Genomic DNA, 24,609 nt, shown 5'->3' on the forward strand with positions numbered 1-24,609 from the left:
TTTCGTTGGGCTGCATCGGCCAAAGGTAGCAGCCCCACCACCCCGAGCTGCTCGCCTCCGCGCACCCTCGGCCCCGGGACAGCAGAGGGCCGGGCCTTGGATGCGGGGACGTGATGGCGTCCAAGAGCAGGCCAGCCTGGCCGCTCCCGCTTCGGTCCCGGGCAACTCTGGCTGTCCTCTCAGTCTGGCAGAGCCACCCACACGTCGGGAGGAAGCCGGGCCCACAGCCGCCGCGGACAGACGAGGGCCCAGGCCCCCGAGCAACAGGCCAACCCCCTCGGCGCCCGTCCAAACCCCGGACTCCAACGGCATCAGTGAGATCGCCGATCGAGAAATGGTTTGGGGCTGCTCGTCACTCAACAGAAAACCAGGACGAGGACCCCCAAGTTTTTATGACTTTTATTAAATCCTTACAAAACGATACAAAAGTCCGGCGTTGACGTTGGTGTAAGGAAAATGAGCTGTTACCGGCTCGCCTGGTGCGGTGCAGTTAAAGTGCTTGATGTTCCCCCCCCACTTCTAAAAAACTTGAGTTTTTTTTTTTTTTTTTTTTTTGTCTTTTTTATACATCTGAACATTGAAACGTTGTGGTTCCCCTCCCCCAGGGCCAGGGGCCGGGCGCCCATTCACAGTAGCGGTTCTGACAGTCCTCTGGGCCACACTGTCCGTGTGACGGGGAGGAAGTGGCTGCCCCACCTTTGGGAAAAAAAAAAAAAAGCTCCTCACAGCTCAGCTTTCCAGAGTTAAAACGGCCACGGCACCCGCGGCAGGCGGGGGGTGCATTTCTTTTTTTTACAAAAAGGCAGAATCCCCAGTTGCAAAACGTAGAATCACTGATGGGCGAGAAGCAGGGGGCGGGGCGGCCTTCTCCCCCCCACCCGCCCCCGGGTCTTTGGAAAGGCCAGTCCACAGATCCAGGCGGGCGGGGGACGGGAGGGGCAGTCAGTCCCCACCGGCCACCAGAGACTGCCACAGAAACGGCATGTGAGCTCCCCCAACCCACAAGGCCCCCCAACATTCAAGTATTCAACAACAGGGAAGGGAAGTCAACCGATGTCTTTAAAAAACGAACAAAACGGGACGAACAACTAGAAGCCAGGGGGGGAGCGATCCAGGCCCGGCCTGCCGCGGAGTCTCGCCCAGACCCCAGGGCCAGGCTGCCCTGGTGGGGGGGGCTGCAGAGACCTCCCCCCCCACCCCCGGCAGAAGCACACGAACATGGAGAAAAGGGAAGCCTGTATTGCATAGTGTTTCCCACCCGAGGGAAGAGGGGGGTCAGTCGCCCCAAGCCCGGCGGTCACTCAACATCTGACCCCGGCGCCAAGGTGGGTAGAGGCGGGCACGGAGGTTCCTGGGTGCCCGGGAGGAGGCCGTGGCAGCTGTAGCCGTGTTCCTGAAGGTGGGCACGCAGAAACGCTGCCCTTGGGGGAGGGGGGCTTTAGCAGGACCCCTGGCTGGGCCCTGGCTCTGAGGAGGAGTAAGGGGGGGGGGTGGTGACAGAGCTTCCTCACCAGACCCAGGGGTGACGGTGAGGGGCAGGACGTGGCCATGGTCAGACTGAGCCCTGAGAAAGGGCACTCCGGTGCCCAGGATGGGGGTCTTAGGGACCCCCACGTTGGCTGACGGGCGCCTGTCCAACCCCTCCCACTTCCTCTGGCACTGCCCTCCTGGGTGGGCAGGGTCCCCCTTGGAGAGGGCAGGGGAGGGGGCGGCGAGAGCTTAAGGTCAAGGTTCGAGGGAGCCCCGATTGTCAGTCAGAGGCGGGGCCCGGCAGGCAGCCGTGATTCCCACCTGCCCGCACCCAAGCCCCCTCCGGCCACAAGGGAGACCTGAGAAGCCCCCACCCCACCAAGCGACCAGGGTGCTTCAGGGTGAGGGATTAAAGAGGTGCTGTGTCACCCCGGGGAGACGTGGGGGTGGCCCGTCCCTGCAAATACTGTGAGGGCTGGGGAAGGGGTGCGCTTCTGTGCCCCCAGCTCTGGAAGGCGACAAGTGCCCTCCTCTCCTGAGTCACATCTGGGCAGGGCGGGCGTGGGGCGTGGGGCGTGGGGACCCTTCACAGTAGAGGTGCGTATCTGGGGCCGGGACGGGACAAGCCCGGGGACACACCCTCCAACCTCCTCCCCAGGTGCCTGCTTTGCTTTTAACACCTTTAAAGGGAAAAAAAACGGGGGTGAGACAGAAAAAAGAAAAAAAGCCAACAGCAAAAACCTCATATAAAAAGAGCCCCCCCAACTGAGCTTAGCGCCTCGAAGTCCAGCCAGGGGAGGGCAGCCTGCTGGTCACCGGCTGGCAATAGCTTAAAAAACTTTTTAGATTTGATGGGGGGGGGGGGGGTAGGGGGGGAGTGACCTATGTACAGAGGGAGGGAGGGAGGGGTCACGCGTGGTCTCCCACCAGGACCACGGGGGCCGCGGACAGGCTGGCTCGCTGTCGCCTCTGGGCCAGCCTGCTCTGGGAGGGCGGCGACAGCCGCAGACAGCGCACAGCTCGGACGACCACGGGCTGGCCCTGCTCCGCCTCCTCGGCCGCGTCCTCCTCCCGCTGGGCCAGCTGCCGGTTCATGGCGATGGCCTCAGCCGCAAATGACGTGAGCTCTTTGGCACAGCTGTTCCTGGAGACGGGGCGGTCACCAAGGAGGTGAAAGGTAGCTTCGGGGCCCGATCCCCTTGGGACCCCTAGAGTCTGTGCAGTACCTCAGGGGGAGGGGCTGCAGGCCCCAGGCATGCCCAGCCTCCCTGGGGGACCAGGACCCCCGCCAGGGGCCCAATCCATCACCATCACTGGTACGAGGACACCCAAGCGCTCAGATGGCTTTCCCAGCCCCCCGATTTAAAGACGGCTTGTCACTTTAGTCATCTTAACATTAACCACCCCCGACTCGGGGTCCCCCCGCTCTCGGGCCCGAGACCCCCACCCCCCATGGGTCTCACCTCTGCAGGACCATGGGTGTGGGCAGGGTGTTCTCTGGAGCGTACTGTAAGGACAGGGGAGAGGCGGAGCTGAAAGCAGAGCCCAGCTGCCTTCCCGGGGCCCCGCTGGCAGCGACCGAGGTGAGGGGGGGTGTATCTGCTGGAGCCCAGCCAGGCCAGGGGGAGGGCAAGGCAGAAGCCCAGAGCGGTTCTCTAGACCCGCCCCCTGCCCCCTCCCCCGCCCCCACAGGTCTCCCGGTGCCCCAGAAGGGGCTGGGAGCCCCTCCACCGGCTGGCCTGAACACCAGGGCCCCAGCCTTTGCTTCCTGTGGACTCCCGGTGCCAACGTCTGGTTAAGACTCCTGCCCGTGGGCCCTCCCTGCTCTGGGCAGGCAGCCTGGCTCGGGGCGCTGCGGGCCAGAGAAACGTCAGGCTCTTCCCGGCTTGTGGGTGGGGGGACAGGGAGCAGGACTGGGGTTGGCGGGCCCTGCCCGGGGTTTGCCACCTGCCTAACACCTGCACGACCTCAGCCTGCTCCCTGTGCCAGACGGGAAGAGGCCCCGATGCCTCCGGGGCACAAGCTCAAGCAGTTTCTGCAGTCCTGGCGCCTGGCTGGAAGCAGGTGGTGGGTCTGACTGCTGCGCCTGGGGCCCCTGCAGACCCCAAGGCTGGGCCCCAGACCCACGTTGCATCTGGGGGTGTCAATGCTGGCTTCCCCGGGGATGCTCATACCCCTGCTCCAAGTCCCTCCCTTGCCCATCGGAGGCGGGCCAGAGGCAGGAGGTCCCCAGCAGGGCTCACTCACCCCCTGCACCCAGGGGTGCTGCAGGACTTGGGCGGCGCTCAGCCTCTGCTTGGCGTCGCGGACGAGGAGCTTTGAGATGAGGTCTTTGGCAGCAAAGGAGATGTGGGCCCAATCCTTCTCGGGAAACTCATACTTGCCCTCCTGGATGCTCTCAAACAGCATATTCTGTGGGGGAGGGGCAAGGGGGTGAAATCAGCTGCAGCCAACTTACCCCAACATCCACACCGGCCTGGACCAACGGGGTACATCATGACGCTGCTCGGTAACAAGCTGCCGTAGGCCCCAGACCCAGCCATGCAGCCTAACCCGTGACCTGAACAGCTGGCCCCCAGACCGCAAGGGGGGGTGGGCAGGGGCTGCAGTGGGGGCCCTGAGGTCAGCTGGCGGGACCGGGGGCTCTGGGGGGCCAAATGCCTGAGAGGAAAGCAGGCTGGACTAGAGACCCGGCCTCAGGAGAGTGCCAGTGAACTCTGCCCAAGAGAAGCCAAACAGCAGAAAGGCAACTCTGGGCAGCCGGGCTCATGGGAGCAGAAGGTCACCAGGCTGAAACATGATCATCCCAAACCCTAAATCTTAGTCCTGCCGGACGGCAGATTTCTGACCTCGAAATGCTTCCTCTCCTAGACCATAAAACCAAGGAGTCTGTGTAACCCCAGGAGCACCAGGCCAGCACTGCCCCGTGGATGGATCAGGCATCACAGGCCAGGATCTCGGCAGCAAGCAGGCCCTGGGGGAGGGCACAGAGGGGTGCTGGGGGTGGGGGACGCACACGCTCAGAGACTGGCACAAAGGGGGACGGGGCGCACGCGCGCACAGACCAGGCCTGCGATGCACCGGGCGCACAGGGGACGGGGCGCACGCGCGCACCTGGCAGGCCGGGCAGGCCTCGCCGCGGTCCCAGCCGCAGTCGCTGCCGCAGTGGCCCACGAAAGGCGGGTAGCCGCTGAGCAGGATGTAGAGGATGACACCCAGGCTCCAGAGGTCGCAGCGTTTGTCGTAGATGCTGGCCTCCTCGCTGAAGGCCTCCACCACCTCGGGGGCCATGTACTCCGCTGAGCCGCACTGCGGGTGGGACTTGGAGTCAGGGCCCGTGGAGGGGAGGAGGGGACTGCAGCAGGCCGGGACTTCCCGGCATCACGTGAAGGCCCCAACACTGGGTCACCTGAGCCTGCGGTGCCCGATGCCCAGCCTGGCCAATCAGAGACGGGCTGGGGGCAGGCCCCGCCCTCACACCCGCCCAATCAACAGGTGGCAGGTGCCCACCTGCCCAGCCACCCAATCAGCGGCAGTTGCTGGGAGCCCGCCCCTCCCCTCCCGCCCATGGCCCCGCCCGCCACTTTCCGCGGGCCAATCAGTGGCTGTTGCTAAGCAAAAGCACCAGTTCCACGGGCTAGGCAGCAGAGCAGCCAGCACCTCGAGGTTACGCAACGGCAGGGGCAGGGGCAGCGGGCCGCGCAGCCCCAGAGCAGAACGGAGCGGGTCGCTGCGTGCCTGATGCCTGGGCGCCTCACCGGGGTGAGCAGCTCCGGAGTGGAGATCGGGGAGCAGTCCCCGTTGAGTTTGATGCCGCTGCCCAGATCGAAGTCGCAGATCTTCACAGGGGACACCTAGGAAGGGTGGGAAAAGGCGGTAAGGGAGGGGGGGACGGCGGTCCAGGCCAACCCAGCCCGGGCCCTGGCGCAGGGAAGGCGGTTCCCCGGCGCCCCTCACCTGGTTGGGATGCTCGCAGAGGATGTTTTCTGGCTTTAGGTCCCTGTGGGCGATGCCTGCGGTGAGAACCGGGACTCAGTGGCGGGAGTGGAGGCGTTTTCTAGGAGTCTCAGGCAGCTGGACAGGGCGCGAGGCTGGACATCCCAGGGAACAAGGGAGCCCCACCACCCACCTTTGTTGTGCAGGAAGTCCAGGGCACTGGCCACGTCCTGCACGACCACGCTGGCCTCCAGCTCGTTAAAGTGCCGCCGCTTGTGAATGTGGCTCAGGATGGAGCCTGGGGCCAGGCCGTGGTGGAGGAAAAACACATACGCGTCACTTCCGTGTCTCCAGGCCACCGCCCAGTGCCTAGTGCCCACTTCCACCCGACAGGGAAGTGCCCACTCTGGCCTCCCTGGGTTCAGAGCCTTCAACCCTGAGCTGCCATGTGGACAGGAAGCTCGGACCCCACAAGCCCCCTCTGATGTGCAGGACGAGCACATCTGAAAAGTCCTCCCTGGTGGCCGAGCCCACAGCCCATTAGGACACAGCTGCAAACGTCCCCCAGGCCCCACATACCGCCCCGCATCTTCTCAAACACCAGGTAGAAGCGATCCTCCTCCTCAAAGAACTCTATCAGCTCTAGAACATTCCTGAGGTGTGGGGGGTTGGAGAGGCAGGAGAGGAGGGAGGCTTCCTAAGGCCCCTGTGCACCCACAGCCCAGCCCAGGAGGGGCCCACCCTTTCCACCCCCACCTGTGCACAGGAAGGCTGGGACCGGGGCCACGGGCCTGCTTCCACCTTGCCCACTCTGGGTTGCCTGCCTGACGCTGGGTCTTCCCCAGTGCACCCTGCACGGCCTCTGCTGCACACTGGATGCTCCCCAAATGCTTGCTGGGGGTGAGGAGGCATTCAGGCCCATTCACACACGGAAAGATGGCTAAGGGCCCGGTTCTGTGGCAAGGTGGGTCACATTACCTGTGTCCCTGGCACTGATACAGCATCTCCACCTCCCGGAAAACCCTGCTCCGAATGTGGCCAGGCTGCTTCTCGATGATCTAAGTGGGGGGAGGGGGGGGAGGGGCGGGCAGGAGACAGAGCAGTGGGTCAGCCAAAGCCCTTCCCAAAGCCCAAGGGGCTCCCACCAGAGACCTGCCCTGTGCCATGGCTGAGACCCCATTCGAGCTTAGACCTTAAGTTCTAAGCAGAGCTCTCCTCTTGCGGCCCAGAATTTGCCAGAAGTCAGAACTATGGCGTCAGCACAGGCTGGGGGAAGGGGGGGGGGGGTTGCAACATGTTTCCCAAGTGGCATCAGGGGAGAGACAAGCTGGACAAGAATGGCAGAAAGAGGAGGCGGGCCTGTTCCGCTCCTGACCCCACAGGCCTCGGGGGCATGTTTGGGGCCTGAGACGCCTGCAAAATGCCCCTTCAGGGTGTCAGCACCCCCTCCCTGCCTGGGAGACCGGTGGCCACTGTGCAGACTCCCACACCACACAGGGGACTAGAGCGGCCCTGGGGTGCCTGGCTGCCAGCCAAGCCGTCCCTGCCCACTTTGGTGCCAAGTCCCACCTCCCCTGTTCTGTGACAGTCTGGGCAGCTGCCACGGGCCCCTCAGCCCAGGCCTGTTTCATGCCAGCCCAGATTGGCCCTCCCGTCAACCAACAGGGACAGTCTCCCCGCGACTCCAGAGCCTCCGGAAGCCAGCTTCTGCCCCCGATCCCGCCGGCACCTGGCAGCTCTGGGCCCACCTGCCTCCCGGATTCTCCCCGAGACACCTTCGCCCACAGAAGTGGGGGCAGAAGGTGCCAGCTGGCTCTCTCCGGGCCACCTCGGCCCCCGGGCACCCACTGGGAACATCTTCCCAGGTTGGATGTTAGGCCCCTCTCACCGGGCAGGCGGGGCAGGCCCGGGGTTCCCTGCCCAGCACGCCGGCCTGGAGGAGGGGAACACAGTGTGCCACCAGCTCGCCCCTGCAACAGGCAGGCATGGTGTCCGCGTGCTGCCGGGGCCCAGCCTACGTGCTGTCCCACCTGTCTGGTGACAAACGCACCCGTGCCTCGGAGAGGCAGACCAACCAGATGTCGGGGCCTCGTGACACAATGCCAGCAGCCATGCCCTCCTGAAGAACCTCATCCTACCCCTTGGGAATCTGGCCAGGACCCCACCTCATGGAGGAAACTGCAGTCCCTCGGGGCAGAGGGATGACCTTACAGGAGGCCCAACAGGGTCTGACTCAGGCTGTCTAACCCCTCAGAGCCTCCTTCCGAACTGTCGAAGGGGCACAGGAGGCCAGGCTGCCCGACGGTCCTTAAGGGGAAAACACTCAGCGCGTGGCCTGTCTTGCAGAAAGCGCTCAAAGCTGAGCATCCAGTTCTCTGGCACCATCATGCCGCCCGACTTGGAACTCACGGGGCAGGGACGATGGCCACTTTTGCCATCAGACTTCTACCAAAGCGCTGGGCTCTGGCCAGCCTCGCTCACCGGGGAGCACCGGTCCTCATTCCTGGTCTGCCAGCCTCCTGTGACCCCACCCCACCCGGATGCAGGGTCACCAGGGAAGACTGGACGGTTTCTCGGAGCACAGGGCCGTACTGCCTGGCCAAGAGACACAGGTTTCGAGGCCACACCCTGGTCTCCCCAGATGCCAAGCCTCCCTGGGCCCCAAGTACGGCATGGCCTTTTAACCCCTGTAACCAACACGGAGAACCGCTTGTCGCTGAGGAGTGGCCTGGGGTGACCCAGCAGGCAAGAGCCAACTCTGACCGGAGCCCCCAGCTCTCAGGCGCCCTGGCACCAGGTCCTCAGCCACCTGGGTAGGGAGCGGCTCCTTATGGTCACTTCCTGCCCAGACTCAGGGGCTCAGAGCAGGCTGACCTAGATTCCCAGGGGTGGCCTGAGTCACTGGCCCTGGGGCCATTTTTAGATACTAGTTTTCCCCCAGCTGCTGGTCCGGGAGCTCAAAGGCCAGCTCCCCCCTCCCGCCACCCGCGGCCAGTGCCAGAGCCCAGGCGCTGCAGGGAGAGGTGCGGGGAGCTGGCCGGGCGCTGGTGCTCACCTTGACGGCGTATTCCTGGTTAGTGATGAGGTTGACGCAGGTCTGCACTCGGGCGTGGGCACCCTCCCCGAGCACGTCTTCTTGCAGCTGGTAGACATCTGGGGAGCAGGGGTGCGGTGAGAGCCGCCCCGGGCTGGCCACGTCTCCCTACACCCCCACCTGTAGTCCTCACTGACCTTCAAACCGGCCCGAGAAGCTGTCGGTGGCCCGGCCCCGCTTTTTCTTCTTGCCCCTCTTCTTGGCATCTGGGATGTCGATGGGCTGGCTGGCGGGCATATCTGCACTAGGAGACCCGGAGGTGAGGCCCGCCCTGCTCAGCAGGCAGCCCCTGCTGCCCTCCCGCACCGGCCCTCCCGCACCGCCACCTTCCTCTCCGGCCCTCACCGGGGCGGGTGGGATGCTCCAGGCTGAAGTCGGTCTCCCCGAGGTGGGTCTGGTCTAGGGAGAAGGCCAGCTCGAAAGGGTTCTGCCCCTGCAGGGGACAGGACGGGAGGGCTCTCAGGGCCTGCCCAGAGAGTGACCCAGCCCCCGCGTCTGCATCCACAAGTCCAGGGGGACAAAAGCCTGGCTTTGCCTGACTGTAAGGAAATGGTCCTTCTTCCCCCGAACCCCAGGGCCCTCGGGGTGTCCAGGAAAGGGATGCGCTGCGGGGAGGGGCCCCGAGCAGGCAAGAGGGCCTGGCGTGAGTCACTATGGTGCCCAGGCCAGGCCTCGCGGCTCACCCGGGACAACCTCCGCAGCCCAACTGGCCCCCTGGGCTGCAGAGGATCAAAGACAGCAAGGCGGTCAGTGGGAGGGGGTGAGTCACCGGCTTCTGGCTTCTAGGCGGGGTTCCCAGCAGGGGTGGCCCTGCCTGCTTTCCCACAGCCTCCAACACGAGGCCCTGAATTTCTGGCCTCAGTCTTCCCTCTGTGAAACAGGGAGCCACTGCCCTCCTGGTCATGCGCTGCTCCCTCTGAGGTCCCGCTGTCGCCTGACCGCGGCTCATAGGACGGGTCTCCAAGGCCTCCGGCTGCAACAGTGTAGACACCGGACCGCCCTCTGCCCAGCCCTGCCCGGGCCACAGCCAGCACTGTCCCGTTTTGCCACCGGGACAGAGCTCCTCACAGGCCCCCGTGCCCAGCTAAGAAACCAGCCTTGCAGGGAGAGGCCCACTGGAGGTCACCGGCTAGTCCCCAGGACCGGCGGAAGGGTGCTAGACCCTGAGCAGGGAAGGAAGGCAGCTGGGGCTTGGAGAAACCTTGTCTTACCCACCCCAGAGAGCTGCTGGAATAATCTTCTGCAGAGCAGATGGGCCACAGTGAGGACGGATGGCCCCTGGCTTGAGATGTGAGGCCTTTGAGGCCAGGACACTGAGGCCCAGCAGAGGCCTTCAGGAAATAGCTCTAATTTAGCTCCCTGCACCCTGGCCGACTAGGTGGCCGGGGCCTCAGGTGGGTGAGGGGGCCTCTGTGCACGGTGGTGCTGCTGATGCTGGGTGACCCGAGCCAGGTCACTGCCCCTCCCTGGGGCCTCAGGACAACTGGGGACGGGGCTCCAGCAGGAGGATCATCCAGAGAAGGAACTCCAGGAAAGCCCCAGAGAAACACCGAGGGGCCCAGGGCAGAAGGAGCTGGGCCAGATTCCTACAAACGGGAGGCCCAGAAGCCAGGCCGGCAGCAGAGGGGGCAGGCGGAGGTCAGAGGGAGCGGCTGAAAACACAGGCGCAGGCCTCTCAGCCTCCCCACCCCCCTGTGCAGGGCTGCGAGGAGGCCTGGGCCGGGCCAGGCCAGGCAGACGGGAGAAGGGAGTGCTCCGGCCCTTGGCCCTGCCCGGTGGGGGTCTGGCCTCCGTGGGGAGGCAGGCACACAGTCACCAATGCCAGAAACCAGCACCCTGCCTTGGGCTCCTCCAGAGGTCTCGAGAGGGGCCAGGTCACTACTTCTACCTGGGAGGAGGGGCCCCAGGGTAACCACATAGGGGTGGACAGCGGCGGGGGTGGGGGTGGGGGGACGCTCAGGGCCAGCAGCCAGCAGCCGCTCACCTCCGTCTAGTGACCTCGGCCCCAGGCCTGACCCACGTCTGTGGCTGGGTGATGGAAGGAAGCTGCCTGTAGCTCCTCGGACCGAGGAACAGTGCGAGGACCCTCAAGGGGGCCTATGGGTCCCCTCGCCACCCCCACAAGCCTGTCCCAGCCTCCACCTTGGTGGCTTGGCCACCCCTGATGAAAGCAGCTCCTGTGTCCTTGTCTCCACCTGCAGGGAGACTCGGGGCAAACATCTCTTTCCAAGGCTCCGATTTCCCAACTGAAAATGGGGAAAGTGTGTTGGGAGACGCCCAGCAGAAAGGGTCCCGGCAGTGCTGCTGCTGGACTGGGGCGGGAGGGCGAGGCCCAGCCCAAGAAGCAAGCTCAGCATGGCGGGAGGGGAGTCCCAGAGTGGCCGAGAGGACCTTCTCATAGTTGAGGCTCCCTGGCCAGGGTCCTTCCCACTCCTCAGGACTCCCATGGTCCCACCTGGGAGCAGCCTCCAGTCCCAAGCAATGTGGGCGGGCTGGGCCTGGGGCTGGCCTCAGGCCTCCAGTCAGCAGGCCTTGGCAGGAGGCGGCTGGAATCATCCAGAAAGTTCGAGTTTGCTTTGGCTGCCGTGCTGGCCCCTCACATTGACCCTGTCCTAGCTCATGCCCAGCCCCAGGAGGGAATAGACCACTGCCGGTGACGTCTCGGGTCCACCCCCCGCTTCAGCCCGGCCCCGGACACTTGGACTTGCCAAGGCTGTTGCTCCCCTGGCAGGGGGTAAAGCGAGGATGGCAGGCGTGTGGGCAGGGGTGGGGCACGCTGGCCCAAGATGTGGCTGGACAGGCCTGGGAATTCTAACCCAAACAGTCTCAGCTTGCTCCTCCCACCCCGGTTCTGGGAGTGCCTGTGTACACACACACACACACACACACACACGCGTGCGCGTGCCCACACACACCCAGGTCCTGCCTTCTTTACAGGGCAACAGGTCCCTGCCCAAGAAGGCCCAGGGAAGCCATTACATAACGCGGCTGGTGGGGTGGGGAGGCCGTTGACATCACTGCGTCCCCTGAGCCAGCCCCGTGGGGCCCCTCCCCAGCACCTGCCCGCCCCCCCCAGACTCGCTCATCTGAGACCAAGACTGCAGCCGTGGGGCCACCGCAGAAACTTCCTGCTCCCACAGGAAATAGCACTTGGGCCCGGACTGTCTGGGAGGCGCAGGGCTGAGGGGCATCCAATTCACTCCCTTATTCCAAGGACCACCTAGGAGGGCTTTCTGGGACCTGCAGTCCTACCTCGGATTCCTGGAGGAAAGACCCCACAGACCCACAGGTCCAAGGCGCTGAGGACTGGACTGTGGCCTGAGCTCCCTAGCAGTGCACAGGGGTTGGCAGGGGACACACAACCAGGTGCTCCCAAGGGCCTGGGGGCCCTGACCGCGCTTGGGGTTCCTAGAGGAAAGACTTCACAGTCCCCAGGGCGCTGGGGACTGGACTGTGGCCCGCTGACCACCCCCACCAGCGCACTCCCGGCTGGGGCAGCCCCAGACATACGGCGGGGGGGCGGGGGGGCGGGGAGGGCGGGCAGCAGCCCCGGGTGGATCCCGGGGGTGGGGGCTACGCGCCCCCCACCGGCCACTCGAGTGGTCCAGCCCCAGGCGACCCCAAACCCACCCGGCCCTCACCTTGAACGAACGGTGGAAGCCCTGAAGTTCGGCTGTTTTCTTCTGCACCATCTTCTGTCCGGGCCCCGCCAGCGGGGGAGGGGACGGCGGGCCCGGGGGAGCGGCCCGTGGGCGGGGGGCGGCCGGGTAGGGGACCCTGCAGGCGGGAGCAGACAAAGGAGAACGTGAGTGGCTGCGGCCAGCGCGCCGTGAGCCCCGGACGCCGAGGCTCCGCGGGGCCCGATCCCCGAGACCCGGTCGGGGCCAGGCCAGCGTCGCCGGGCCGCACTCACCGGGGTCGGACTCGGGCCGGGGCCGCAGTGCCACCGCCGCCGCCGCCCGAGACACGCAGCCCGGACCCCACTGCGCGGACCGCGCGGGGAACAGCGCCGCCGCTGCCGCCGCCACCACCGCGGACTCCTCTGCCTGGGCCGCCGCCGCCGCCGAGAGGAGCCGGGCGCACCGCCCCGCGGCCGCCTTTATAGGCCAGGCTTCGCCCCGCCCAATACGCATGCCCCGCCTCCGCCAATCCCGCCCACAAGCGCACAACGGGGGCGGGGCTGGAGAGCTCTCCGGGCCGCGTGCGGCTGCGCACTCGGGCCTGGAGGGGTTTCCGCGCGCCTGCGCAGTGAGGTGCGCGGGGCTACAGGGGAAGGACCTGGGAGGGATGTTGGCGGTTGTGGGCAGGGGTGTGGGTGCTGGACTGGCCGCCTGAGGCCCTGGGAGGGCCGCGGATCCCCGGCACCGAGCTGAAGCCGGGCCCTACGCTCTGGCAACTCCCCCGGGATGCCGGCCAGGGCCTGGGACACACTGACTCCTTTGGGCGACTTCCCTGCCCTAGAATACACCATGGCTCCCTCTTGCAGCTCCCCAATCCCGGAAGAGCCTGCTGTGGCTCTCTCTTGATTAATGCCACAACCTGGGACCCTGGACCAAGAAAGAGCCCCGGGGGTGCGGGGCAGCCAGGACAGCAGATAAAATGCCATCCCATTTGGGCCGGCGCCCCCACCACCCAGGCTCGGTAGAATCGGCTCTTCCAGAGCTGGGCCAGCTCCCTGTCCCTGAAGCACTGTGGTGCAAAGTCCTCAGACTCCAAGCCCTGGGCGCATGGAAGCGCAAGCCTGTGGGGTGAACCCACCTCCGTCTCCTCCAGACCTCAGCTCGCCCTGCCACCACCCAAACCCAACTGTCCCCCAACCGGGCCCCGCTGACCTGAAACTGAATTGTCCCCTTCCAGGGGGCTGCCTCTATGTGCCGCCTGCCAAGGCCACAGCTCAGGCCACACCTGACTTCAGTCAGCCCCAAGTCCTCTGTCCCCTGCGTGTGTGTGCGTGTGTGTGTTTGTGTAGACACACACTTTGGCTTCAAGTGCCTGGGGTGGGGCTGTTAGACCTGCCTGCCCCGGAGAGGCCACCTGGAAGCTGCCTCCTCCTCCTCCCTCCCTCCTTTCTTGGCTGTCCCCTCCCACCTCTGCCTCCACAGGGGCCCTCTCTGTGTGTGCATGGTTACCTGCAGGTTTTCATGTGCTTCGGGTGGCTCAGGGGGGTACAGATGGGTCACTGCCCCTCCTCAGGTCAGCTCCATAAGAGCACAGCCCTGTCCACTGCCCGTCCAGAGCCCAGCACACCGGGCCTGGTGCACGGGGAGTGCTCGCCGAATATTGCTGGAAGGAATAGGTGTGTCTGAGCGTCTGTGTGTGCATGGTTGTGTGTTTGTGCCTACGGGGCTTGTGTAAGTGTGTTAGCCGCTGTGGCTTCTGTAACACGGCGTCGCACACTGGGGAGGCCTGAAACAGAAATGTATGCTCTCCCATTCTGGAGACCAGGAGTCTGAGATCAAGGTCTCCGCAGGGCCACACCCTCTCGGAAGGCTCCAGGGGAGGATGCTTCCTGCTTCTCCCAGCTTCCGGGGTTGGAGTCCCTCAGGCTTGTAGACGCCTCCCCCTGCTCCCCGCCTCCACCTTCAGGTGGCCGTCTCCTCTGCGTCTGCTCTTTGCTTCGTGGCACCAGGCCCACCCTACTCCAGCACCCCTCATCTTGTCCAGTTATACCTGCCAAGACCCTGTCGCCAGATGTCACATTCACGGGTTCCAGGGGTTGAGTCGTGGACGTATCTCTCTGGGGAACGTGGTTCAGCCCAGGACAGGAAAGTCGGTCTATACCCCAGTGTGGGTGTTTAGCTGCGTCCTCCCTCACGTGTGCACCTGTGTGGGGTTGCTGTTCACACTGACCTCAGGGAACGGAAACGAACGAAGGCCTCGCCCGGGGCCATCTTCCCAGGTGTAGCCACGCTCAGGGCCTGGTGGCCGATCCTGGAGCCTGGCCAGTGGGGACAGACTTGTTCCCAAAGCCAGAAGCCAGGCCCAGCACTGGGCACCGTTCAGACAAGCCGCCTCAGCGTCACACAGCCCAGACAGGTGGTCCCTTTGTGGGCCCCAGGCTGTAGGTGGGCAGACAGGACGATGGCCCTGCCTCTGGGGTCTTTCCAGCAGGTCTCCCCAGTACTAGTGACGTAGTGGCAGGTCATTCTTCGTGGGGGCCGTCCTAGGCACTGCGGGGTGTTGAGCAGCGTCCATGCCCTCCCACTTGATGTAGAGCACGCCCCGAGTTATGACAGCCACAAGTGTCCCCAGACATCACCAGTGTCCCCTGCTGAGTCCTGCAGTCCCTTGCCCCGTGTGTGAGAAGGTGGGGACCGCGAGGGGAGCACACACTTGTGTGAACGCTGGGAGGGGCCGCGATGCACACGGTGGGCCCCCTAAGCGGGTGGGGCCATGCGTGACGCGCACACACGTGCAGGCTTCTGTGCGCACCGCGGGCTGCATAGGGGTATGTTCAATCAGTTCACGCACATACCCTGAGCAGGTCAGGTCAGAGACGCCCCCCCTCCCCCCCGCAGAGATTCCGGAGCCCCTGGGTCTGAGAGCCGGGCCTAACCTCGTCGGTACAGGTGCCTGTGGGTGCCTGTGCTATGCAGGCCCTAGCCTGGCCTGCACTGGTGGCCATAGGGACGGGCAGGGGGAATGTAGGAAGGGGAGGGGCGCCTGTGCCCAGCCTGCAGGCTCTCGGGCCTAGGCCCTGTCCTGCTGTGGGCCAGCCCCACAGATCCCCACAGCCAAAGCCTACCATCTTCCCGGAGGAGGCCCTGTTTATGGGCTGAGGTCCCAGAGGTGCCGGGTGCCCGGGGGCCAGGGAGCGAGGGAGAGAGAGGGCTGGGATGTACCTGCCAGCCACCCTGCCTCCCTCCTCTTGGACCCCCAGGGGTCCCGCTCCCCGCCTCTGACCTCCTCTGGGGGTGGAAGGAATCTGCCAGGCAGGTGAGGGCAGGAAGACGATGTCCTGGCCCCTGCTCCTCACACCTCCCCAGCTCCTGGTGACTGTCACTGGGGCGCGGGGGGAGGGTGCAGTCCCAGCCGAGGCAAAGGACAGACACAGCTGGTGGGCAGGACAGGGAGGGCCCAGGGCAACACCGCTTCCCACCCCTCCGATGCCAGATGCCGAGGGGGTTGCCAGAGCCTGGGAGGGGGGCTCAGGACAGCCCTGGGGGCCCAGGGGCTACTTTGAGGCTCCCAGAGCCGCAGGTACTGGCCTGAAAAAGGAGGACAAACGGGAAATGATTCCCTGGCTCCTGGGCCTCCCCCTCCCCTCCCCGCCCCCACCTCCCCATGCAGTTTTGTGTTTTTTTATTCCAGCCGCCCCTGTGGCTCCCTAGGGGCTCAAGGAGGGGGGTGCTGACCCCCTTTCCCGCCGCAGTCATGAAGCTGGCTTGGCAAAGCTTAGACCAAAGGTGCATGGACTCTGCCTTTCCAAGAGTCTACGCCCAGCCAGGCCCCTGAGAAGCCCCTCGCTTCTGCGGGGCGACTCTCGGCCTATGCCGTATGTGGGCTCTCCCCCACACCCCAGAGGAGACAGCAGGCAGGTCCTGACTTCCATCCTTGGGGTCTCTGCTTCTGCCAGCCTCCTCTGAGCCAGGAGGCAAGCTTCTGTGCTCAGTGGTCTCCCCTCTGACCACCCCCTCCTTGGCCTGAGCCCTGGGCCCCTGCGGGGGCTTGGGTGCTCACCTCCTGGGCAGTGCCTGGGGGAGCCCCGGGAACTCAGGGCCTCCACATCCCAGCAGGCAGAGCTCCCAGATTTAGCCAATGAATTACAGAACACCCAGTTAAATGTGGATTTCGGAGAGACAATGAATACTTTTCAGAGAGAGTCCCGCGCATACAAATATCCCAAACCTTATTCATCACTTCTCTGAAATTCAAATTTAACTTGGTAACGGTGGGGTCCTGTAGCTTACCTGACAACCCTACCAGGGGACAACGGCAAAGACCTTTCTCCCCCCGGCATTACAAAAACAAGGTGCCCATCTGGTGTGAGCATGTGTGAGTGTGACCAGATTGGGGTGTGTAGGTCTGTCTGTGCACATTTAGAGAAGCAATGAGCCTGGGTCTGTGTGGGGCGTGGGAGCCGGGTGGAGGTGCGTGGCCCATGCACCTGCTGGTGTGCACACGCCGGAGAGAAGACGGGGCCTGTGTCTGGGGCCGGGTGGCGTGGGGCATGTCTGGGATGGCTCCAGTGTGCTCACAAGCAGTGCCTTTGGGGGACGGCCCCGGCCTCTCCCTCTCCTGCTCAGAGCTGGGCCCCCTGAGACTCAGAGGGGGCAGAGGGCTGCCTTAAAGCCCTGAGCTGGTGTGGGACACCTGGGTCCCAGTGCAGCCTCAAAGGAAGACCAGGGTGCTGGGATCAGGATTGAGAGTTGGGGTGAGCATGGCAGTGGGGGTAGGGGACTCGTGGAATTAGAGTCCCAAGCTGGTGCCCAGCCTAGCCTGTACCCTCTCCACCCATTCCCATCTGTCTGGTCCCCCATGGACAGGAACCCCAGGCCCGAGGAGATCCCCAGAAAAGCGAGGGTCACGAGCTGGGGCTTCTAGAAGGTTGTGGGACCACGCGGCAGGAACATCTGATGCAAGTGGCTGTAAGTGTCCCTTCCTGCTGACTGACTCACAGCCCGCTCCATTCCGGTGGCTCAGCAGTCCTGGGGACGGAGCCAGGGCCGCCGGCCTCGGTGAGGGTGGGGGAAGGGCGGGGAGAAGGGAAAGCAGGGGTGGGCGTGGCCAGGAGTTCTGGGCTGCGCCGCCTGCCTGGCCGTGGGCGTCTTTCCGGGAGCCATGGGCGGCGCGTGTGGTTTCTTGGGGGGTCAGTCATTGAAAGTCCTCAAGGTGGGGGCTGGGGGCTGGCAGGGCAGGCCCAGCAGATGGCCAAAGGCCACCACTCTGCCCTAGTGACCCACGATGGGGCCCTTGGCTTGTCATCTTGTTTCCTCTCCGCCCCGTCCTCCAAGGCACTGGAGGTGGCTCTTGGGGAATCCGGGGCCCCCACTCCCAGCTGACCTCTCCGACGATAACCTGGGGCATCATGTACAAGAGCCCCCGGTTTTGAGGAGGGTGGGGAGCTTCCGGGTGTGGGTGCAGGTCCTGGGAGGCCAGGCCACGGGAGCACAAAAAGGGTGGTAGGTTAGGGAGGGAGAGGGGAGCAGATGCAGGGGGACATCGCATGCCCGGCCAGGCCACACCACTCAGGTCACCTGCCCCAAACCCTCTTGCAGCCCAGGGCCTCTCCCTGCCGGTTGACCCCAGACACCATCTGAAGGCTGCTTCCTTGGGGCTGCTCCTGGCCAGTCTGGGTCCCAGGCCTGGGGGGGGGGGCACTGAGTTCTGCATGTCCTAGTGACACACAGGTTCCCCTCTTCCTAGGGCCAGGCCGAAGGCTGAGCTGGCTCCATGCCTCAGAAAGCTCAGTCACGCCCTGGGGTCAGCGGAGTGACAGCACAAACACGTCCTGCCCGACTGCCAGCAACCTGTCTGTGGCGGTGAACCCTAGCGGCAGAAGGCACTTTGCGAATGAGATTAAGGCCCCTGAGGTGGGGGTGACCCTGGGTTCCCAGGAGGCCCAGAGTCCTCACGAGGTCCTCACGAGAGGGAAGCAGAGGGTCAGAGGCAGAGATGGGCAGAAGCTCCCGGGGTGGGGGGGGTGGGGGGGTGGGGGGGGTGGGGGGGTGGGGGGGGTGGGGGGGGTGGGGGGGGTGGGGGGGTGTCTTCCTGGGCCGTCGGGAGGAAACTGCCCTCACCTGGCTTTTAGCCCGAGTCCTGTGTGGGATTCCCGACCTCCACAAGTGTCACAGAATAGGTTTCTGCCATTTTAAGCCCCCGAATCTGGTAATTCTTACAGTAGTCCTGGGAGGCTCACACAGGCATTGACGCCTGGTGTTGCCATTTTGCAGATGAGCACAGTGAGGCAGGTCCAGCCAGGCCCACAGGAGGCAAACCCGGCCGAGAGGGCGGAGGACAGTGGCGATGTGTCCAGGAGGCAGGAGGGGCCTCGAAGTCTGGACTCCGGGCCAGTGCCTGTGGCCGAAAGCGGCTGGTGCAGGGACCCGGCTCCAGCCTCCGGGAATGCCCTCCCCCAGGGTTGGATTTGCTAATGCTGCTAAAAGCTCGAGCGGATCCGCTGCGGGACTTGTGACCCGGCGCCTCTGGACCCTCCTCGCCCTCTGCAGCCGGACGCCCGCGGCGCCCAGCCCGTTCCCACGCCGTGACCCCCGCCGGGCTTGCCGCCCCCAGGGTCCCTCCTCCTGCTCATCCGCACGTCGGGACCCCGGGGTGGCGGGGGGGGGGGGGGGGGGCGAGGGCGCCGACAGGGGCGGGCGGGGTGGACTCCGGAGTCCAGGCCGCTCGCCCAGGGGAACTCGCTGCGGCCGCGCCTGCGCCCTGGCTCCGGCGCTGGGCCCCTCTGCCCCGAGGCGGGAGCGGTTGCCGGGCAACGCGTTTGCGTCACCGAGCTTGGCGCGGTGCCCAGGCTCCCTGGGTGTGGAAGATGGGCCCTGGAGCTGGGCCAATAGGATTCCAAGGACTGAGCGCGGGGGGCGTGGCTGAGTCCCACAATTCAGCCAATGGGATTGTTCTCCTCAGGGTCGCGCAAGAAGGGCCGCGCTCCTTTTAAAGGGACCGCGCACATCTCTCCCGCTTTGCTTGCCCCGAGGGCGCGACCCCAAGGTGAGGGTCGGAGGGCCGGCCCGGGGTGGGGGTGGGGGGGGTGTCTCCTTGTGCCTCAGTTTCCTCAGGTGCGCATATCAGAGGCACGTGAACGGAGCATCCAGAGTCCGCTGCTCCCTGGAAGGGAACCCCCGCATTTATGCGGCGCCACGGTGTGCACCTAGACCTCAGGCACCTCCGGCATGAGGATCACCCAAGCTCCTCGGCTTTAGGGCAAGCAAGCCCTCAGAAAGCCACACCGCAGTTGGGAGCCTTATTTGTCCCCAGGCTTGGGCCCCTGCGCCCACCCTTCTAATCCTGGGGCCAGGAAACTGCCTTTACAAGGACCCCTTCCTGACCTGCAGGGTTCGGGAGGTTGGTTCCCTGGGCTTTAGGTCTCCAGCAGTATCCCCTCCAGCCCTGTATCCGACAGCGGAAAACAAAGGGGTGGTGGTGAACATCTGGTCCCCATGGGCTCTGAGGGGCCGGTGTCCATGGCCACAGTGTCCCTCCACCCTGGACCGGCCCTCCTTTCTCTCAACTGGTCCAGGTCAATGAAAATACAAATCAGGGGTAAGCAGTGACATTGGCTGATCCTGGGTGCAGACAGCCGCTGAAGTGTTACCCCAAACCACTCACCAGCCTCTGTGCCCCCAGCTTGGAGTGTCGCCCGAGGTGGCCTTCAGGGATTGGAGATGTCTGCGGCCAGGGCCCCTGCCGAGGCTGCTCTCAAAGACTGCGACTGGCATCTGGAGAGGTGGCAGGACCCACAGATTTGGGGAGGACAGCAGGGCAGAGCCCTGGTCCACGTCAGGCTTTGGGGGGTGGACCCAGTCCCCCCCTGGTGGCCTTCCTTCCTGTCCCTGCATCACCCTCACCTCAGCCCCCTTGGACACCACTACCTGTGACGACCTGCTTTGAGCCTGGTTCCCTGGCCATGTAAGATGTCAGCTTTAGGGGAAACTGGGTGGGGGTACCTGGAAACCCTCAGTTTTGCAAATTTTGTTTAGTCTAGAACTAGTTCAAAATGAAGTAAAATTAAAAAAAGAAAGCACACCACTATTATTCTTTTTTTTTTTTTAAGTTTATTTATTTTTGAGACAGAGCGTGAGCTGGGGAGGGGCAGAGAGAGAGACAGAGACACAGAATCCCAAGCAGGCTCCAGGCTCTGAGCCATCAGCACAGAGCCCAACGCGGGGCTCGAACTCACGGATCGTGAGATCATGACCTGAGCCGAAGTCGGACACTCAACCGACTGAGCCACCCAGGCGCCCCAGAATGTGTGTGGTTTTAAGGCACCAAGTTTTGGTGGTATGTTACAGGGGCCCAGGAAACCGTGCCCTGCCCCCAGGCTGATCCTTAGGGATGAGCCTGCACCAGCCTCCCCTTGCTGCTGTGACAGAGCAGCACATCTTCCCTGGAAGCTTCTGGAGACTGGACTGACAGAGTATGTTCATTCGACAGAGGGTGCGGTGGGGTCCCCCTGCTCTGGACTTCTCCTCCAGGACTCCCTCCAAAATGCCTGTTCTGGCCTTGGCCTGGCCAGGTGGCTGGAACTCACAGCTGTTCCCAGAGCCGAGCAGAGAACAGTCAGGAAGATCTGCTCACACAGAGAGGAAATGGGCTGGACGGCGGAGAAAGGGCCGCGGGGCGAGCAGATGCAGGGTGTCTGCTGGGACCCCGGGCTCGTGGCCACCTCCTGTGTCGTGATGGACCAGGGACCTTGCTGTGGGGTCCCAGCCAGCCCTGTACCCATCCCCCACGGAGGTCAGGATTGGGGGTCCGGTGCCTGGTGAGAGGGAAAATCAGCAAGCTGGTAAGTCCCGGGTGGAGGTCCCGGGGTGGGGGACACAGGGTGGCCACCTGACTATATCGCCACTTTCCAGCAAAGTGCTGGAGAGTGCCAAGTGTCACCAGTGTGAAATCCAGGTCAACCCGGCATCTGACGGAAGCTCAGACAGGCCTGGGTCTGGGCAGCAAGGTGGCGGGGACCAGCCCCCCCCACCCCCACCCGGGGACAGACAGAGCTGTCTCCAGGCTGTCGTCCCTGGTGGCCTTCCTGCGGACGGCATCCCCATCTAGGGACGGGAGGCCCACAGCAGGGAGGGGCAGAGCCGAGCAGCTGGTTTTGTTTTTCATCCACTGTCTTTGGAAAGAAGGGCAGATGGCTCCAGAAATATCTAGGAACGCACCCCCCTCCCTGGGTGGTGACCGGCAGTGCCATCGGAAGGTCAGCAGAGTGTAGTGTAAACAGTGGCTTCAAAACAGCAGACCTGCACAAAACTCTGCTGTGGCTGGGGACAGCAGAGGTGACAACAGCCCCAACGTCTGACAATTGCACGTGACGTGTCCACCGTGCACGCGCACCCTCAGGTGCCTCCACCGCGCACGCGCACGTCCCTCGGCCGCGAGCCGGCGCGAGAGTCGCCCACCTCCGCCGCCCCGAGGACCGACCCCGGACCCAAGACGCTCAGGGAGGGAACCACACACGAGAGGCCACACGGGGTGTGAGTCCACGTGTGTGAAACGTGCAGAACAGACCCATCCACGGACGGGAAGGGGACTCGTGGGGGCCCGGGGCCGGGGGAGGGGGTGCCGGCGGGTGGTGATGAGGTTTCTGTTAGGTGAGAACGTTCGGGAGCTAGATAGAGGTGATGACTGCACAACTTTGCAAATGTGCCAAATGCCACCGAACTGTTGACCTCGACTGGGTGACTTGTATGGCATGTCAGTGACACCTCAGTAGAGATGTTTGACCACGACAGAAGCCAGCGCGGTGGTGGTTTGTGATGGCGCGTGGTGACCGGGGACGAGGGGTTGACAGCACTGGGCAGGCGCGAAGGGCCGCCTGCTGCCCTGCTAACCCGGATGGGACGCACAGCAGATGACCACAAGTGCCGGCCAGCGCCTGGCACGTTTCCTGGCCGCGGCGGGTCACCGCAGGCAAGGATCTGCGTGAACGCGGAAGAGGCCAGCGGGCGCGTGAGAGGCTGCCACGTTGCAGATCGAGAGCTGAGCACCGGACCACGCTTTTGAACACGATTGGCAACAGGAGACCAGGCATTCGAGAAAACGCCTCGCTCACAAGAAACGTCGGATCGTGTGCGCAGAGACATGGCTGGGAGGGTGTGACGTCGGCTGCGGTCTCCGCGCTCCCCAGCGTCGCGGCAGGCACCACCACCCCGGGTCAGGAACGTCCCCTACAGCCTTTGTATCTGGCGGTGGTTCTGCCCCAGGGGACCTTGTCCAGGCAGGGGCCATGGCTGCACATCTGTGGTCATCGCACCGGGGGCTCCTGGCATCGAGGGGGTGGGGCCAGAAATGCTGCTTGACCCCACACTGCCCAGGACGCCCTCCAGAGAACGATCCAGCCCTGAACGTCGGTGGGGGTGGGGGAGGGGAGGGCAGACCCCGGTCTAGAGAGACTCTCCCCAGGTGGGTGCAGGAGGAAACATCTAGAATGTTCCAGCAGTACTATCTCTTGGGATGAACGGCTGCAACTACCTCGTCTGGCCCAGTCTCTCTCTTGCTGGCTCTGATGAAGCATGAGGCCGTGTTGAAGTGGCCCATGGGGCAGGGAGCCGAGGGTGGCCTCTGACCGACAGCCAGCAAGAGACTGCAGCCCTCAGTCCTGTAACTGCCGGGAGCTGAATTCTGCCGACGACCACGGGACCTCAAGCAGGTGCATCCCCAGGTGAGCCTCCAGGTGAAAACACTTAAAAGTAACTTTATTTAAAACAAAAAAATTTTTAATGTTTACTTATTTTTGAGAGAGAGAGAGACAGACAGACAGAGCGTGAGCGGGGGAGGGGCAGAGAGAGAGGGAGACACAGAATCCGAAGCAGGCTCCAGGCTCGGAGCGGTCAACACAGAGCCTGTCATGGGGCTCGAACTCACGGACCGCGAGATCACGACCTGAGCCAAAGTCGGACGCTCAACCAACCAGGCCACGCAGGCGCCCCGAGATTCTCCCGTTTCAAGTGCGCAGCTCGGGGCTGTCGGATACTCGGAGTTGTGCCCCCATCATCACTGTGTGTGATTGGAAAGAATAAAGTGTGAAGATTTTGGTTTGAGTCTTGCGTGAGGTTCTTCTGTGCTCGCGGGAGAATCAGTCTGTGTCTCTTGTGGCATTGGGCGGTGGCAAACTTCCGTACGAGCCGGTAGTGGCTATTTTCAGCTCTGTGGGGCTAGGGGTCTCTGTACAGCCGCTTGGCTTTGCCACCATAGCGCAGGAGCCCCCTAGGTCATAGGCAAATGAATGAGCAGAGCCGTGTGCCGATAAAACTTTACCTACAAAAACGGACAGCGAGCTCCATGTAGCCAATCCTGATCGGTGGCTGATGTGTTTAATTTTGTCGTGAGCTAGTCTTGGGCGCTTGCTTTAAAGTATTCATCCTTGCTGTTTTCCGAATTTTCGTTCTTTTGTAGATGATGTTTATCCTGTCTTTGTCTCTCTAGTTAATCTGAAAGGATATATGTTAGTTTTCATTTTATTAGTGGCTAACTATGTGCGTGTACGTATGCAAACGTATGTGTGTACGTATAAGCATATTGAACTTAATTTTGCCAATATCATCATCTGTGAAATAGTATCCACGGATTCTGGCCTTAAAAACATGAATATATTCAGGGACACCGGGCTGGCTCATTCGGTGGAGCATGTGACTTGATCTTGGGGCTATGAGTTTGAGCCCCGTGTCGGGTGTAGAGATTACTTAAAAATAAAGTTGAAAAAAAAAAAAAAAAGAATAGATCCAATTCACATCGTCTGCAGATGTGAATCTCTGTCTGGAAATTGCAGGAGAATCAACTTAAAATTTAAGAAGCCAGTTACTAGATCAGTTCCAAAAACAAGAGGCTTCCTATATATGTCAGACATAATCATTTAGAAAGTGCGATGGGAAAAAGGACGTCATGGAAAAACAGTCATAGTAACAACCAAAAATAACTGGGAATTAACTTTATTTAAAAAAAAATTTTTTTTTCAACGTTTATTTATTTTTGGGACAGAGAGAGACAGAGCATGAACGGGGGAGGGGCAGAGAGAGAGGGAGACACAGAATCGGAAACAGGCTCCAGGCTCTGAGCCGTCAGCCCAGAGCCCGACGCGGGGCTCGAACTCCCGGACTTCGAGATCGTGACCTGGCTGAAGTCGGCCGCTTCACCGACGGCGCCACCCAGGCGCCCCATGGGAATTAACTTTAAAAGAAACGTGCAGATATGAAATGTCCAGGACAAGCAAATCCACAGAGACGGAAAATGGATTCATGGTTGCCAGGGGCTGTGGAGTGGGATGGGGGTCACAGCTCAGAGGGACAGTTTTTTTTTTTTTTTAGGGTGATGGAATATTCAAGAATTTGATGTTAATGGTCGCCCAACTCTGCACTAACAACTACTGAATTGCGTACTTTAAAATGGCGAATTTTACTTTTTCCTTTTTTTAAGTTTTTTTAAATGTTATTTTT

General features: G+C 63.0%; 1 protein-coding gene across 2 annotated transcripts; it reads right to left on the minus strand.

Annotated features, from left to right (window-relative positions):
* Window positions 1–383: 383 nt before the first annotated feature.
* Window positions 384–12,559, minus strand: MKNK2 (MAPK interacting serine/threonine kinase 2). Of its 2 annotated transcripts, XM_047849451.1 has the most exons (14): window positions 12,414–12,559; window positions 12,142–12,277; window positions 8,846–8,933; window positions 8,638–8,739; window positions 8,462–8,559; window positions 6,385–6,464; window positions 5,986–6,059; window positions 5,600–5,704; window positions 5,428–5,483; window positions 5,229–5,324; window positions 4,585–4,779; window positions 3,718–3,882; window positions 2,934–2,977; window positions 384–2,614 (listed from the first exon to the last, which is right to left on the minus strand). In XM_047849451.1, the coding sequence occupies exons 2-14, from the start codon at window positions 12,190–12,192 to the stop codon at window positions 2,380–2,382; spliced, it is 1,389 nt and encodes a 462-aa protein (XP_047705407.1). In that variant the 5' UTR covers window positions 12,193–12,277; window positions 12,414–12,559; the 3' UTR covers window positions 384–2,379. The 2 variants fall into 2 exon arrangements, with proteins under 2 accessions (XP_047705407.1, XP_047705408.1); XM_047849452.1 differs by lacking the exon at window positions 4,585–4,779.
* Between the last annotated feature and the right edge of the window lie 12,050 nt (window positions 12,560–24,609).

This window comes from Prionailurus viverrinus, chromosome A2 (assembly GCF_022837055.1).
Source record: "Prionailurus viverrinus isolate Anna chromosome A2, UM_Priviv_1.0, whole genome shotgun sequence".
NCBI classification, from domain to species: domain Eukaryota; kingdom Metazoa; phylum Chordata; class Mammalia; order Carnivora; family Felidae; genus Prionailurus; species Prionailurus viverrinus.

Bases quoted from the DNA above. Each gene is read 5' to 3' on its own strand.
- MKNK2 (XM_047849451.1), bottom strand. From the start codon at position 12,192: ATGGTGCAGAAGAAAACAGCCGAACTTCAGGGCTTCCACCGTTCGTTC. The intron at 8,740-8,845 runs GTGAGGGCCGGA...CTCCTAGTGCAG, and splicing joins GGAGCATCCCACCCGCCCCG to ATATGCCCGCCAGCCAGCCC. The intron at 5,484-5,599 runs GTGGGTGGTGGG...TTCTCACCGCAG, and splicing joins GGACTTCCTGCACAACAAAG to GCATCGCCCACAGGGACCTA.